Consider the following 15,029-nt stretch of genomic DNA (forward strand, 5'->3'; position numbering starts at 1 on the left):
AACCTTTAAATTTTTTAATTAAAACTTTTTTGTAACGTATGAAATAAAATATAATGCGCACATTGCCAGTACGTTCCTCATATATAATTCCTCAAATCTTTTTTATCAGGTTAATTATTTAATTATGATTTAAAAAATTATTCGGCCTTTCCATGAAGCAGTCGCATTTAAATATTTTACTGATTAAATACTTTTAGTCGAAATATTTGAGCTTAATAATAAGATTATTATTCTTTTAAAGGACGACGAGAATTTGCGCGCTAATCTGACATTGGCGATAGCTTATTGCTGCGATTGGGATCAGAACAGTTACGAATTTGGCAAACTAAATGCTGTTGCGCCGCTCGTTAATTATATGATCAGCAAGAACAAGAACGTGTTGAAGGGTGTTTGTATTGCTGTGTACCATTTGAGCAAAGAGCCCTTAAATTGCGTGACCATGCACACTTGTGGCGTTATCAAGGTACAATTAGGCCATAGAAATTTGCATACGTGACAATATCGCTGTTAAAGAACAATTGTTTCGTAATTTTACGAAATTAAATCTTGAAATTAAAGATCTTATACAATAATAACAAAGGGTTATGAGAGTAAAATGCGGATATGAGAATAAAATTGGAGCGTATTTAATATTGTATATTATTCCTTATTAATAAATATAAAATTCGATTCTTTTTTTGAGTCTTTATCAGCGATATATTATTTCCATAATCAATGAGATGAAGTCACTTCATTCTAAATGGAAGCTACTCTTGAATTGACAGATCCAAAGTGAAAGAACATCAATGTTGGATTCTTTCACTTTGAATCTGTCAATTCAGGAGTATATCTCGCTAATAAAGACTCAAAAAAAGAATTGAAACATTCGAATTTTATATTTATTAGTAAGGAATAATATACAATATTGAATATGCTCCAATTATTGCGTTTTACTCTTATACACCTTTATTATTACTGTTTAATTTTGAGAGGCACAAAGATATAATTCATTAAAGATCTTATCTTATTTGAAAATAAATATTTTTTTCAACATATTAATTTATAATCACCAGTATTGTAAATGTAAATAGTCTATGAATTGATAGAGATATTTTCTATAAATAGAATGTTCAACATAAAAAAATAAAAGTTCCAGATATACCTATACAGTACAGAACTCGCAGCAATATTGCTGCAATATTGTTGCAGTATTGTTGCTGCAACTTTTGTGCTGTAGGAGTATATTTAAGTTACTTTAACTCAATTTGATTGATTATCTTCTCCATATATCGAAACGACGAATTGTAGAAATCCTGAATATTGAAAACTATCAATGAAAATTTTAAACAGTACGTATTACGCTTGGTGGGCTCGGATGATCCAGAGGTACAGATTGCAGCTGCATCTACTATTCGTCACATAAGAAAGCTTGCGTTGACAGCAGAGAAATTCCACTTCAAAGAAATGTAATTCTCTCACATCTCTCTTTTCATGAATTTGAATTCTAAAGAGCACAAATTCAATTTATTATTTTATTTATAATATCGGCAAATAAAACAATAACAAAAAGTAAAAAGAGCTAAGAGCAAACGCTAGTTCTTGATTGCTAATATTTACTGTCTTTCAAATTTTTCAACAAACGTTTCGATCTTAAATTAGAACCTTTTCAATGTTAATATCTAAAAATAAATTCTATACCTTATATAATAAGTCAAATATTAAAACAGATTTGAATATTATAAATTAAAATTCTTCTAAATTTGCAATGAATACAATTTTCATAAATCGCTGTCATTTCTTCATTAATCAAATTATTTCAATGGATATCAATTGTGATATAATGATTTTCGAATTGATATACATTTCCAATAACTAAATCTAATTTTAAAATTATCCAGTATGAGAATAAATCAAGAACAATGCATGTAAATAATATTTAAATGTAAATAATATTTAAGCATGTAATTAATGTTTAATATTTAAGCTTTTTTGTACCTGAATTGAGATTCTTACTTTTTATTATATCTATTGTAATTGATTCGCATTTGAAAGATATAATAATGCAAAGATGTCATGAATTCTTCAAATTAAAAGGATTATTTTATAAACGTACAAAGACTGATGATACAAACAACAGAACAATGGAATAAAGAATTGAGAAGGAAAGGAACATTAAGTGGGGGACAATAGTAGTATATTAGAAGATATGATTCTGGCTCTTAGCTCTTTTTACCTTTTATTATTGTAATATGAAAACAATGCTACGTAAGGCTCAGTTAATGTAAATCAATGGAAATGTATAATTTGTTGAGTCAGCTGCTGATTGTACGTGTGAAATTGATTTACATTATTAAATGTACATACGTTTCGATCCACGCTTTGGATCCTTTTCAATATACGGTACTATCTGAAGTCCGTCCTAGTTGCTTTCACTACGTCATTATTTCCTGGTATAGTGATAATTAAAACGCTTGATGGAATAAGAAACGGTTAACAGTTCAATGTTTAAGATTCATCGGACAAAGACACTAATAATTTAATCCTTATTGGCAAATTTTTTAAATTTTATTTGCAATATTTCTAAAATGCATATTCATTTCGTCGTAATTTATTTACGAAAACTTACAAGTCAATTCTGAGCAGAATCGCAAGACTTGTTCTCGTGTAACGTGTTCTCGTAAAACTTGTAAGAACTTCTGATTAATATCCTAATTTTATAGATATATATCATAAGACATACGATTATTTGTAAATATCTACAATTTCTTGTAAATTTTATGGCTAGTAAGAAGTTGTCTAAAAATATTGTATAAAGGTATAAGCGTTTAAAAATTCTTACAAGTCTTACAAGAATATTGTTACGAATCTTACGATTCTGCTTAGAATTTACGTATTAATTGTGCATTCATATATATATATATATATATATGTGTGTGTGTGTGTGTGTGTGTGTGTGTGTGTGTGTGTTCGCGCGCGCGCGCGTGTGTATGCACATTTGTGCTCTTCAGAGTTAAAATAGTTTGCTTTTACTATTTAATTAATGCTGTATATAATCATTGTTCGCAGGAACGCGTTACAAGAAATTGATTTCCGTTCATGAATAACATCAGTTATCAGTGAAAGACAGAAAAAGTGAGAAAGAAAAGGAAGTGTGTAAAATAAAAACATTTATTTATTGCGGTGCGTGTATAGTGACTTATAATTTTTGTCAATACCTCTAAATTTACAATTTTATTTAAAACCCGTAATATTCATCTTTCGGCAACAAGTAGTAACATTCATATGTGTATAAAGAACTTTAAAAGTGACGGAAGATATAGAAAAATTAGATTTTCATAGAATCCACAAATGGAACACCGACTTGGTCGGACAAATGGTTATTAAGTTGTGGCTTACAAGACGGTGGCTTAATTTGAGCAATATACATATCTCCTAAGCTTATACTTCAAAATCGAAGCTGTTTAAAGATGTTGGTAGATTATATTATAAACATAAGACAATCGCATGCAAGTTACGATACAATCTCACATATATAATGTACAAATTTTAAGCTAATTGTGCGTGTCGTTTCATTGACGACTCATGAACTAACTAGAAGGCATAATACCTGATTTGTTTCAAACGTCTTGCCTTACATCACGATATAACAATTGAATGACAATACTGTCATCAAAAATTTCAATTTTTAATTAAATTAGATTTATCGACGTATATCTTTACGTATTTGAATATATCATATATTGTTTCCGATTATCTTGAATCTTTGCTATTTTTATATATTTAAATCAATCTTACCAGTTTCTTATCAACAATGCCTAATAAACAACTTACCTATTAAAACATACCTAGTAAAAGCCGTTTCACCAACATTGATTCTTATCTATTTCAATTTTAATATTATAAATATTTTAAGATAAAAAATCGAAATATTAACAATATAATCAACGTTACTCCAAGAAATAGTTATTTTAGAAAAAGATTATTAATTAAATTACATGATTGTTGAGTACCAGCATAGCATAATGGACAGCGTGCGAATCTATCATGCTATATTATCTGGAACTAAAGTTCGATTCTCGGCAGATCCAAGAAATTTTCGCGCGCAGGTAGCTCCTCTTTGGCGGTTCTGGCAAATCACCAAGAGTGTGCCATCTATTACCAAGAAAATTTCTCCAATTGCTGTTCGGAATGCCGTTCATTCATTAATTAATGAATGACTTTAATGTTGGTGAAACTTTCCTCTAAAATTATAATATTTTAACACAAGTATATCATCAAAGATTACGGAAATGGCAAAAACACACGATCAGTCTATCCTATTTATACAAAAACACTCCAAGTTTTGTTTTCAGCTAGCTCAGAATCTCTATAAACGATAGCCGAGCTTATCTGAAAATAAAACGCTTATTTCCATACTGAAATTTTTTTAAAATCATTTTGCAATTCTGAAAGCAGGCTATTGTACTGTAAATGATTTATTTTCAGAGGGAGGCTTTTTTCATTCGTGCATCCTTCGTATTTACTATCTATTCACAATTTTGGATAACTTTGGTTTTCCCTGATCCATTTGAAAGTTGCTTATAACATCTAGGATAATCAAAATTTCTATTCGTTTGGCATTTTCTTCATCTTTGTAGTCGTTAATGTAACAACGCTCGGTAATATTCGGTAAAGCACAAAATTCACGCTCTCTCCGCTAGGAATGAGTAAAAAGGGAAAGACACAAATGGACTTTCTATTTGTTTGATTTATAGCTTCATTATTCTTGCTTGTTGGTCAGCAATGCTTCCGCCGCAGTCTTAACTGCTACAAGAATAACATTCTTATACTTATGTTTTCATTTATGTCGCAAATAAATGTCCACTGATATCCATATTTTTATTAAAATTATTTTTAATAGAATTATTCTTAATTTAAAAAATGATCTTACCTGTCTCACGTGCATTAGACAAAAATCTGTCTAATCCAGGTTGATACTGAATGAACTTTGGACGGATGATACGACGATATAGAATCAAGGAACCATTATACTCGGCAATTGGCGCCATCAACCATACATAGAATACACACTGTGTACAAATAATTAATAATATTTGCTCTTGGTAAGATTTGTCTTTAAGATTAGTGCCTTCAGAATTATACCTTAAACAGCCAATAAACTGGAAACCAGGAGACAATATACTCGGAAAAGAATTCTACTATAGTAAATACAGCAAAAACCACCCAATAAGTGAGCCATTTTGTGTCATCCTCTTTCTTAGGACTTTCCAATGCTTTCATAGATTGGTATGCAGGGTAAACAAAACCGACTATATTACATACTAGCTGTTGTCCTAATCCAAATACCAGATATATAGCCAGCAATATTAATGATCCTATTGATAAATAAATAATAAAAATAGTAATAATAATAACTTAATCTTCCTAAAGTACTCCTATTTTAAATTCAACATGCTGTCGTTTGCAAAAGTTTGTTAATGCAAACGAGCAAAAAATATGGGAGTGTCTGAAAGCGATATCGTCATGCAATAGTACGATGACCCCGAGCAAAGATCAACAGGTTGCAAATTTTCGGTAGATTTCGAAATATATTTATCAAAGAAAAAACAGCGCGACATGAAAAAGAAAAAAAACTGTGAAATTAGGTATTGCGTAATGAGTGCGCGATAACAAGTTGTACGAAAGTGCGAAGTCGCATTAACATGAGGCTAAATAATTATCTAAGCGTGATCGAGCCGGTCAATCGATAGAAATGACTAGAAATCTGCGTAATTGTATCACCCCGGGCAACTCACCGACAAAAATGTATAGCCGATCGATGCCGGTCTTCTCTTCCGCAAGGGCGAACATCTTTGTCCACGGTTTGCTCTCATCCTTCAACATTTTCTCAAGGTATTCCTTTACTGCGATGATTCGAGCCATTCTTTTTCGTGGAATAAACTGACTTTCAATAAAGATCGTACGCACAGCGTTGGTTAATCGTACACCTGTACCTGTTTGCCACTAGAGAGACATGGCCGACATTCGATATCGACTAATTGACACGTTCGATGCTTCTTTCTTTCTCGATCTCTCGATATCTCTCGAGATTCGACTCCTGAGATTTCTCGACTAATCGCTATTCAAAAATATCTTACTCAGCAGCACAACCAATTTGTTTCTACCAACATAGATTAATTTTAATCTCAGTTCAACTTACTCTTTACCTTTTTCTAATTTTTGTAACTACAAAAAGATGAAAATTTAGATAAACCAAGATTAAAATAAAACTGCATTGGTAGAAACGGGCATTTTCCCCAAGAAAGTATACAAAATTGATTTCCATCTGAGTAGTCCTCAGGTATCATGTTATCTTTAGACTTATTCTTTTTAATTAGGTGAACTTCTTGTATGGTTCATCTTTTCTTTTTTTTCTCTCCAATGTGGAAAAAAAAAAGAAAGATGGATCATGCAAGAAGTTTAGTTAAAAAGAACAGATCTCTTATTTTGAATTCTGTAAATGCAACAGACAAAATAATATCTGAGTGATACTCAGGTGGGAATTTTACATTGGGATATCTGAAACACATCCTTATATATCCTCTGAACTTCCTAAGAATATTTTTCCAGAATATCTCTCGAATAAAGTATGTGTAGGTTACTCGACAAAAACACAAATCGATAGAAATATCTTATTTTATCTTTTTTAACATTCAATGACAATAACAAAGACAGAACGATACTTGTATCTAATTCTGCCAAAATTTATCCTTATCTTTTTAACAAACGAATCATTTTTTATTTTTATAATAAATTTTTATTTTTTTTAGATTTATTTTTATTTTAACACATTATACCAAATGGATCTCAGATCTTAGGCGCACGTTGTGTATCGTAAAATAAAAGATCCTCTCATAGTAATTTTCACATTGGAAATAAATGAGGTTGTAAATAAATTTAATTCTCCAAATTATCAAAAATATGGATCTTTTTTTTGATACATGAATTGTGTTTGACTGCAACGTACAACGCGTGCGTATTAGAACATTACTAAGATATCTGTACGCAATAATTGCACTCGAATTAATCTGTTTCGACAATATATCAGTTCTTCTTTGACGAAACAATATACAGCCTCAAATTAAAAATCGTGTGCATGTACACTTCTATACAACTAGTTTATAAATCTATGAACAGTGAGGACGTGGCACAAGACTGTTATTAAAAATGATCTTTGAGCAGTTTCAAGCATTTACAGCTGGCCCTAGTCTGGTATGCAGTAGAGGATTGAAAGGTGACGTGTTTCGAATCCCCTTCTCTAAACATTCCGTATAAATGTCGGCAGTGAGCTCGTTGAGTGGAATCTCCTTGTCGTTCTTGGCAGCTTTCATAGCATCATCCACTGATTTTCTAATCTCACCTTCTATTGCCTGGGACAGAAAAATATTGCTTATCTACATAGATCATCATCAGATAACAATGAAATAAATTACTAATAGATAACATTAATCGTGAAATCTAACAAAAAACATTGACTAACTTTGATTTCGTCAGCAGTAGCAAGATTGGAATTCAAAATTCTCTCTTTAAAGCTGGTCAGAGGATCCCGGGTCTGTCGAACCTCTTGCACTTCTTCTCGCGTACGATAGCTGGTTCCAGGATCCGACATACTGTGTCCGCTATACCTGTACGTCACAGTTTCCATGACAATGGGGCCCTTACCTGATGTACAGTGATCAATTGCAAATTTCGTGGCTTCTCTCACGGCTAACACATCCATTCCATCCACCTATAATATAATTTTTATCATAAATCTCTTTACCTTAACAAAATACGAATCTTTTAAAATAGATTAACATACCCATATTCCAGGAATATAGTCGCCTCTGGTATAATACTCCGTGCTTGCCGCAGCACGTTCCACGCTGGTACCCATTCCGTATCCATTATTCTCGCAAACAAAGATGCAAGGTACATCCCACAGTTTAGCCATATTATATACCTCGAACACCTGACCCTGATTGGCCGCGCCGTCGCCGTACAATGTTAAACAGACTCCACCATTATTCAAGTATTTTTGTGCAAAAGCGATTCCAACTCCCAATGGCACCTAATTGTGATAATGTTAAAATATTTTTAAAAATTGTAATATTAATGATATTAAATTGAATTTTAAGACTAATGCAAACCTGAGCGCCAACAATGCCGTTTCCTCCATAAAAGTTCTTAGAGTACATGTGCATGGAACCACCCTTGCCTTTGGCATTGCCACCTTGTCTGCCTGTGAGTTCCGCAAAAACGCCGAATACATCAATGCCCATTAAATAAGTCCATCCGTGTGCGCGATAAGCTGTAATTACAGCATCCTGAGGTCTCATCGCAGCTTTCATGCCAACTGCACAAGCTTCCTGCAAAGGAAAAGCAACAAAAATTAAAGTATTTCTGAATCAAATAAATATTTTGAAAATATTTGAAAAGATACAAATGGTCTTTACTTGTCCAGAATACAAGTGACAGAAACCCCGAATGATCTTCTCTTTGTACAAGTTGCCAGCAACCGTTTCCATACGACGTATCGTATGTAGCTGTTTAAATAGTTCAATAGCATCATCCCGAGTCACTGTAACCTGAGTGGATGGACCATGATCCAATTTGTGTAAACGAAAAGGTTTGGTCTCGAAAGAGGCTTCAGTGGCATAATTATTCTTCTTGCTCAAGAAAAACGAAGCCACCTAGAAACAGTATCTAATTAGTATCTGTAGCAATGTAAAAACATATTACAAGTATAATTGTAGCGCGTGCGACAGCGTGAAATTTACATTATCTTGTGAATCAGTGGTTGTGTTTCTTGGAAAACTCAAAATTCTGCGTTTTTGTGTTAACATCAAGTTCAAAGCAAACATAATGCGGCAGCAAACCGCAGCACAACCGAATCGCGAGAATGATAATTACCTCGTTCCAGCTTCCAAACTGGCGAATATGCGGGATATTGAGGAAAGAAGAAGACTCATGAAATACGGTGTCGCAAGTAAGAGTATCTGGGATTCGTAACGAGACCCTGACACGGAAAACACGACGCGGCGTGTTTAGAGGTCATGTTTCGGTGCACTTACATTTCGTCTCGACGACTGCACGGCGACGTTCCTGAGACAGTTTGGTATCATTTCCTAACAATGGAGAAGAGATGAGTGAAAACAGAAGACGTTTTTCGCTACGTCGAATCCAGTGCAGAAGACTGAAACCTGAGACCGCTTGGTCGATGTGAACCACCTTCACCTGACACAAATCAGATAGTGCACGATGGTGCACGAACGAATGCTCCGGAGTGTAGGTAGGATCATAGGGTGTACATGCGATTCCAATGATGGTCATAGTCAGGGCGCAAGACGCGCAACGAATTTTGCCAGACGCTTTTCCTTGTATATACATGAAAAATTCTAAGAAAAATTGTAGAGACTTTCCGAATATTTCTGAAACTACTTCTGAAATTATTCCAGTTCATATAAAAATCCTGAGAAAAATTTCCATCAAAGATATCAAATGTTGTTGTCGCCACGCTTGCGAATTTCTCACCTATTATTTTTGCAAATCGAAATTCCAGCATTTTTTATGAAGATAAGAAGTATTTCTTCTCCTCCTTGAAGTTCGCTACTTTATTATGAATGAGGTTGGATGGGGTGACACTTTCTACACTTCATAGCGCACAATGATAGCGTGATCATGTTTCTTTTAAAACGCAGGTGTTTTTTCACATGTGGAAAACAATGAAAAGCAATATAATAATAGGTATACTCCTCCAAACATTCTTTTTTTTTTACAATTGTCTTTAATATGTTTCCATTTTATTGTTCTTTGAAAATTTTCAGAAACGAATTAAAGTTGGAATGGAGGTCGATGATTCCAGCGAATACGACCGGAAGATTGTCTCCTTCAAAGACCTCGGCAGATTTAAATTAACAGAAAGAAAATACAACGATGATTCTCTTAATATATATATAGCGAGGCTGAATGATTTGCGGGAAGACACATTACACAGAGCGAAACTGAAATGGAGTAAGCCATATTTATACGCTCAGAATTTGTTTCTACATACGTTATTTATAGTTTATGTATATTGTAGCCGACTATCAACATGTAGAAGTTTCACATCTGACCCTGGAAAGCTCAGGAAGGTCTTATATTCTGATAGGAGTACTTTATAAAGATCAGAGGCTGAAACCTTCCCTTCTACGCGACCTCAGCAAGGAGCTTCAGCTGGAAGCTCAACCGAGTAATAATTATGCATCAGTTGACGACCAATTATTTTTGGAGGATGAAACGTTACGTGTAAAATTAGTAGGAAATCACATGGATATACAGGAAGTAGTCACAGGGCTCGTCTGTGCAATACTTGGACATGAATTAGAAAATGGAACATTTTTGGTATATATTTACATAATTATGGCTATAGACAAGATTCCAGCTTGTTCATGTTGAACTTTGCTCGTAGGTAGAGGATTGGTGTTTTCCAGGATACTACCTGAAGCCTTCCAGTGTGAGCAGCTCATTGGTAGAAGATGGAAAAATTCTGCTAATATCTGGATTAGATCTCGTTAATAACACGGACGAGTTCAGCTTAGATTTACTTTCAGAATGGATAACTGGAATGGCGGGATGTACTAATGTTCAAAAAGAAGAAGCTGCAATTGCTAAAGTCATTATCGCTGGTACGAATACTAAATCGTCCATATTTTCTAACTAGCGATTTTAAATCATATATAAATAATTGCATAGGAAACTCCATCCGTAGTTCTACAAAAATATTCAGCCACAAAGGCTATCATGAAATCAAATCGCACGACCAGCTTAAAATCAAAGAAGATGTAATAGCAATGCATAAACTTGATGCTTTTCTCAGCAATATTCTTAATTACTGTTGCGTTGTTCTAATGCCGGGAGAGTTTGATCCCACTTGCAATTATAGCATGCCTCAGCAGCCTTTTCATCCATGTACTTTAGAAAAATCGGTCAGGTAATAGTCAGGATATATTTAAGCTTTGCTTCAAACTTTAGATAATACAGTTTAGATGTAATACAGGTTTAAAAGCATGCATGGTGCGACTAATCCTTGGATCGCTAATATTGGAGGTCGTGTTGTAGCTGGTTCTTGCGGCGGACCAATCATGGATATTATGAAAATCGCTGGATTATCCCCGCTATCTTCATTGGAATGGTTGGAGCGTACATTGATCTGGAGGCATTATGCTCCAACCGGTCCCGACACACTTCCAATTTATCCGTTTTTCAAAAATGATCCATTCGTTATCAACGAATGGCCAGATATATATTTCGCTGGAAACATGGATGAATACGATACAAAGTTAGTTACAGGTAGGTATTTTTTTTTACCTGATTTACCAATTTTTGTTCATGACGAAATAATTCATGTATATCATATATAGCTGACGAAGGGCATGCGGTACGATTGATATGTATTCCGAAATTTTCGGAAACAAAAACAGCGGTGCTAGTCAATTTACAAGATTTGACGACACAGCCTATTTCATTCGGTGATAGACTGACGTAATTTGTATATTATATAAAATATTCTGGCGTCTAATCTCCTCCTTGTTATTTATGCTCCACCTCGCTCTATCAACGACAGACAAGTGGAAGCATTTCGACTCATCGAGTCGAGTATTTTGGATAGGCCTGATATAAAAGATAAAATAATTGTTTATTACGTAATTATATCATTGCAAAGTATTGAAAAACACAATGTCATATCTCCATATAAAAGGAGTATAGAAGATTAATAATATAAAATTTGAATCCAAAGTTTCTCAAATATATAATTTAATTTATTCATTTGAATTTATATATTATAACACATATACTTTATATGTATAATAAATATATAATTATTTATTACAATTAGCCCATTTGTCATTGTATATACCTTAATAATACGTATCACATAAACTAATAAAAGATAAAAAAATGTAAATTTCTTACAAAATAATTTATAACACAAATAAGTAATAAGATTTTACAGTTTTGTAACTCATTTGTTATTTGCAAAAACGTACGAAACTTTAGTAATTTGTTAAATCTCTTCATCACATATCATATACGAACATTGATACATTAATATATAACATTTCTTTAAATAATTATTTCTTTACATTATTTATTATCGAAAACTAATATAATATAATGTTCTATATGAAATCAAATGCTATAATATTACTATCTATAATATAATATTCTCTATTATATTATTCGTTTCTGCGATGAATACTATCTTTCTTTGGCACAAACAGTTAGTATTTTCTTACTTACATCAGTCATAAGATACATTGTTAATTTTAATAAGACTTGCACAAATATGTACGAATATTGGAGTTTTTTAAGGCATAAATATATGCACGATTAAAAAAAGGAAGACTAGTCGAAATGCCGTTAAAGAAATTTCAATTCGTCATTCATCCCAGTATCGTTTAGTGCCGTAATTTTTCAGAGGCCTGTAATATTATCCTGGTCTTTCTCCCATCGCGAATGTTTGTTTTGATAAAAATGTTGAGTCTCCGAACTACAGGATCTGGAGGCAACAGGAATGTTTACACAAACAGTAGTCGATTCCAATCGTTGTTCGTTGTTCGACGAATCTTGACGTTCAGAGCTGCTGCTTTGCTGATCCTCTGACTGCTCCTCGCTTCTCATGGCGCAAATTACGTCCGTAAGAGCCACTATATAATTTTTAGCCAGTGTTAATGTCTCCATTTTTGAGAGCCGCTTCTCTTTGGTAACATGCGGGATCACTTCGCGTAAGGACTATAAAGATAAATTCATTAAAATGAAGTCTTACAAAATGAAAAAATTGTATATTGCGTATATGATTAGAAAAAGATTTTTTCAAAAAATATCAAAAACAAATATTTGTTAAGATTCTATTAGTTTTATATTTTAGATATAATGTATTGTATAACAGTAGCTTTGTATGCACCTGGAACGCATCGTTCATACAGTGCATCCGCATACGCTCGCGTTCATTACTTTCCAGCCTCCTGAGAGTTCTCTCCCATGCTGTATTTCCTTTGGAAGGTTTCGACAAAGATTCCGTTTTTCTTGTCGTTCGTCGTAGGTTCTTACTTCTCTGTTTCGATTCTGTAGCCCAAGTGTTCTCATTTGTCACTTTAGACCGCATAGTATAATCCTTCCTTCTAATGAAGTAATAATTAAATTTCATCGGTCACAATTTTAACAGATTCCTCTTCTCATTTTCAAACTCTGGCGGAAAAGTTTTTATGAAAAATTATAACATAGAGTGAAACAAGATCTTAGAAATTTTTAGTTTTCCATAGATATTATTTGTAATGAGCCGTAGAGTCTTATTTTTTTAATTAAGAAATTCTTTGTTCTCAAACAAATCTCATGCATATTCTACGTTTCGCTATAAATATCTATGAAAAATTAAAAATTTTTAAGATCTTCCCTGGTGAAAATTTTTCTCAGAATTTCTATATAATTTTATAATTTTATAACTTTCTAACATTTTTTATACGAATTAGAACAGAAAATTTTCATCTTTTCTCAGAATTTTTCATATACATCAATTATAAAATATTGTAAGATATCTAAGATTTTTTAAATAAGTATAATTTCTGAAATATTATAAAATTTAAAAAATTTAAAAATATTTTTTTTAAATTATAGAATGAGAAATTTCAAAATATTTCTGAAGAGAAAAGAATATTTCAGAATTCACTTGTATAAAAAAATTCTGAGAGAAGATGTAAACTTTTCGAATATTTCTGAGTATTTCTGAAAAATGTTCCAATTCGTATAAAAATTATAAGAAAAATTTTCACCAGGATTGTCTCAATCTATAGTTTTTCTCCCTACTGAAAAAAACTTACTTACTGATTTGGAATAATCTGTTACGTGATTTACTTATCTTAATTGCATGATTTCGTTGTGTAACTTTATGACGTGATTTTTTTCAGCAGAGCTACTTTTTCGTAAAAATATTTTTCCGCCAAGGACACATATCTTTCTATATCTATATACCTTTTTATATTTGTCTCCAAATTATAAGCAAAAAGAGAATCAGAATAAAAATATATTAACAAATTGAAGATACAGAATTGATGCATTGACATTTTCTATTACTTCTTACCAATATTGATCAGATCGTTGACTAATCGATGTTAAAAATGACCTATAATCGTATTTTCACAATTCGTGCTGTATATTTCATCGATTTAATACATTTTAACATCGAATAACTGTATGACAAGTCACGTCATAGATTTTCCAAAATTTCAAACCGTGTACTAAGCACCGCGTGTACTTGTTGAGCCACGCTGGAACAACGACTGACGTTGCGACGCCGGGGTGCGGCCGGCGCCGTCTTCCACCCCCGATATTTTATCATGTACTCTGTGCTCTTTTCTTTTATCTACATCAGTAATCTCGTCATGTATTCGATATATCATTGTTTTATCCTCGTACACTATTCTCTAATAATACGAAGTAACAAATATTTCGATATTCAAAAAAATACTTTCCGATTGAAAATGTTTTAATTTATAGAAATTAATTATAACTTAGCTATTCACATCTTTTTTCCATAAAACTTTTTACGATCTTGTCGAGATGTTCTGTAAATAAGTTGGAATAATCAATATTGTAACTAAATATGTTCAATTTACATATCTAAAGTTTTTAAATAATAAAAAGCGAGTGGAAAAAAACGAATACGAACAAGTGTTATGCCGTGCTTTGCACACCCTTTATATTCCGGTGTCTACGTGTGAGCGGGCTACAGGTGGGCGTATGACGTAATTCGCCCACGCGGACCCTCCTATCTACCCATTATCACTCTGCTAGCAACAACTTAGGGATGACGGAGGTTTAATATAGACAGACTTCAAATGCACCTGCTCGAATTTATATCAACATCTAACGAAAAACTTATTAAAAAGCAAATTGAGCAACTTATTAAAAAAGACAAACTAAGCAATCATGATAGGACAAGGAGAAATATTTACATTTAATTTAACAGGTTAACAATTTCATAACAAATTTAA

At 32.7% G+C, this 15,029-nt stretch overlaps 5 protein-coding genes across 7 annotated transcripts in view; 2 read left to right on the plus strand and 3 right to left on the minus strand.

The window, feature by feature from the left end:
* The window catches only part of LOC108692648 (armadillo repeat-containing protein 4), a 6,638-nt gene extending 5,189 nt beyond the window's left edge, over positions 1–1,449 (plus strand). The window contains 2 exon segments of the mRNA XM_018200997.1: positions 242–463; positions 1,330–1,449. Of these exon segments, the coding sequence (XP_018056486.1) occupies positions 242–463; positions 1,330–1,449 (342 nt within the window).
* A 1,711-nt stretch (positions 1,450–3,160) lies between these two features.
* LOC108692597 (receptor expression-enhancing protein 5-like) lies at positions 3,161–5,987 on the minus strand. Of its 2 annotated transcripts, none has more exons than XM_018200920.1 (4): positions 5,775–5,987; positions 5,122–5,354; positions 4,910–5,048; positions 3,161–4,782 (listed from the first exon to the last, which is right to left on the minus strand). In XM_018200920.1, the coding sequence occupies exons 1-4, from the start codon at positions 5,899–5,901 to the stop codon at positions 4,739–4,741; spliced, it is 543 nt and encodes a 180-aa protein (XP_018056409.1). In that variant the 5' UTR covers positions 5,902–5,987; the 3' UTR covers positions 3,161–4,738. The 2 variants fall into 2 exon arrangements, with proteins under 2 accessions (XP_018056409.1, XP_018056408.1); XM_018200919.1 differs by having other exon boundaries at positions 3,161–4,785.
* An 843-nt stretch (positions 5,988–6,830) lies between these two features.
* Positions 6,831–9,257, minus strand: LOC108692588 (probable pyruvate dehydrogenase E1 component subunit alpha, mitochondrial). Its single transcript, XM_018200899.1, has 6 exons — positions 9,072–9,257; positions 8,454–8,690; positions 8,148–8,366; positions 7,820–8,068; positions 7,499–7,747; positions 6,831–7,388 (listed from the first exon to the last, which is right to left on the minus strand). The coding sequence occupies exons 1-6, from the start codon at positions 9,120–9,122 to the stop codon at positions 7,203–7,205; spliced, it is 1,191 nt and encodes a 396-aa protein (XP_018056388.1). The 5' UTR covers positions 9,123–9,257; the 3' UTR covers positions 6,831–7,202.
* A 328-nt stretch (positions 9,258–9,585) lies between these two features.
* LOC108692629 (DNA polymerase delta subunit 2-like) lies at positions 9,586–11,706 on the plus strand. Of its 2 annotated transcripts, XM_018200969.1 has the most exons (7): positions 9,586–9,744; positions 9,825–10,011; positions 10,079–10,380; positions 10,448–10,664; positions 10,732–10,969; positions 11,036–11,328; positions 11,400–11,706. In XM_018200969.1, the coding sequence occupies exons 2-7, from the start codon at positions 9,843–9,845 to the stop codon at positions 11,522–11,524; spliced, it is 1,344 nt and encodes a 447-aa protein (XP_018056458.1). In that variant the 5' UTR covers positions 9,586–9,744; positions 9,825–9,842; the 3' UTR covers positions 11,525–11,706. The 2 variants fall into 2 exon arrangements, with proteins under 2 accessions (XP_018056458.1, XP_018056459.1); XM_018200970.1 differs by lacking the exon at positions 11,400–11,706 and having other exon boundaries at positions 11,098–11,322.
* Positions 11,707–12,453: 747 nt separating this feature from the next.
* On the minus strand, positions 12,454–14,299 carry LOC108692647 (protein dimmed-like). Its single transcript, XM_018200996.1, has 4 exons — positions 14,117–14,299; positions 14,008–14,021; positions 12,944–13,160; positions 12,454–12,771 (listed from the first exon to the last, which is right to left on the minus strand). The coding sequence occupies exons 3-4, from the start codon at positions 13,142–13,144 to the stop codon at positions 12,454–12,456; spliced, it is 519 nt and encodes a 172-aa protein (XP_018056485.1). The 5' UTR covers positions 13,145–13,160; positions 14,008–14,021; positions 14,117–14,299.
* Positions 14,300–15,029: the final 730 nt, after the last annotated feature.

Source organism: Atta colombica, unplaced genomic scaffold, assembly GCF_001594045.1.
Source record: "Atta colombica isolate Treedump-2 unplaced genomic scaffold, Acol1.0 scaffold78, whole genome shotgun sequence".
Classification (NCBI taxonomy): domain Eukaryota; kingdom Metazoa; phylum Arthropoda; class Insecta; order Hymenoptera; family Formicidae; genus Atta; species Atta colombica.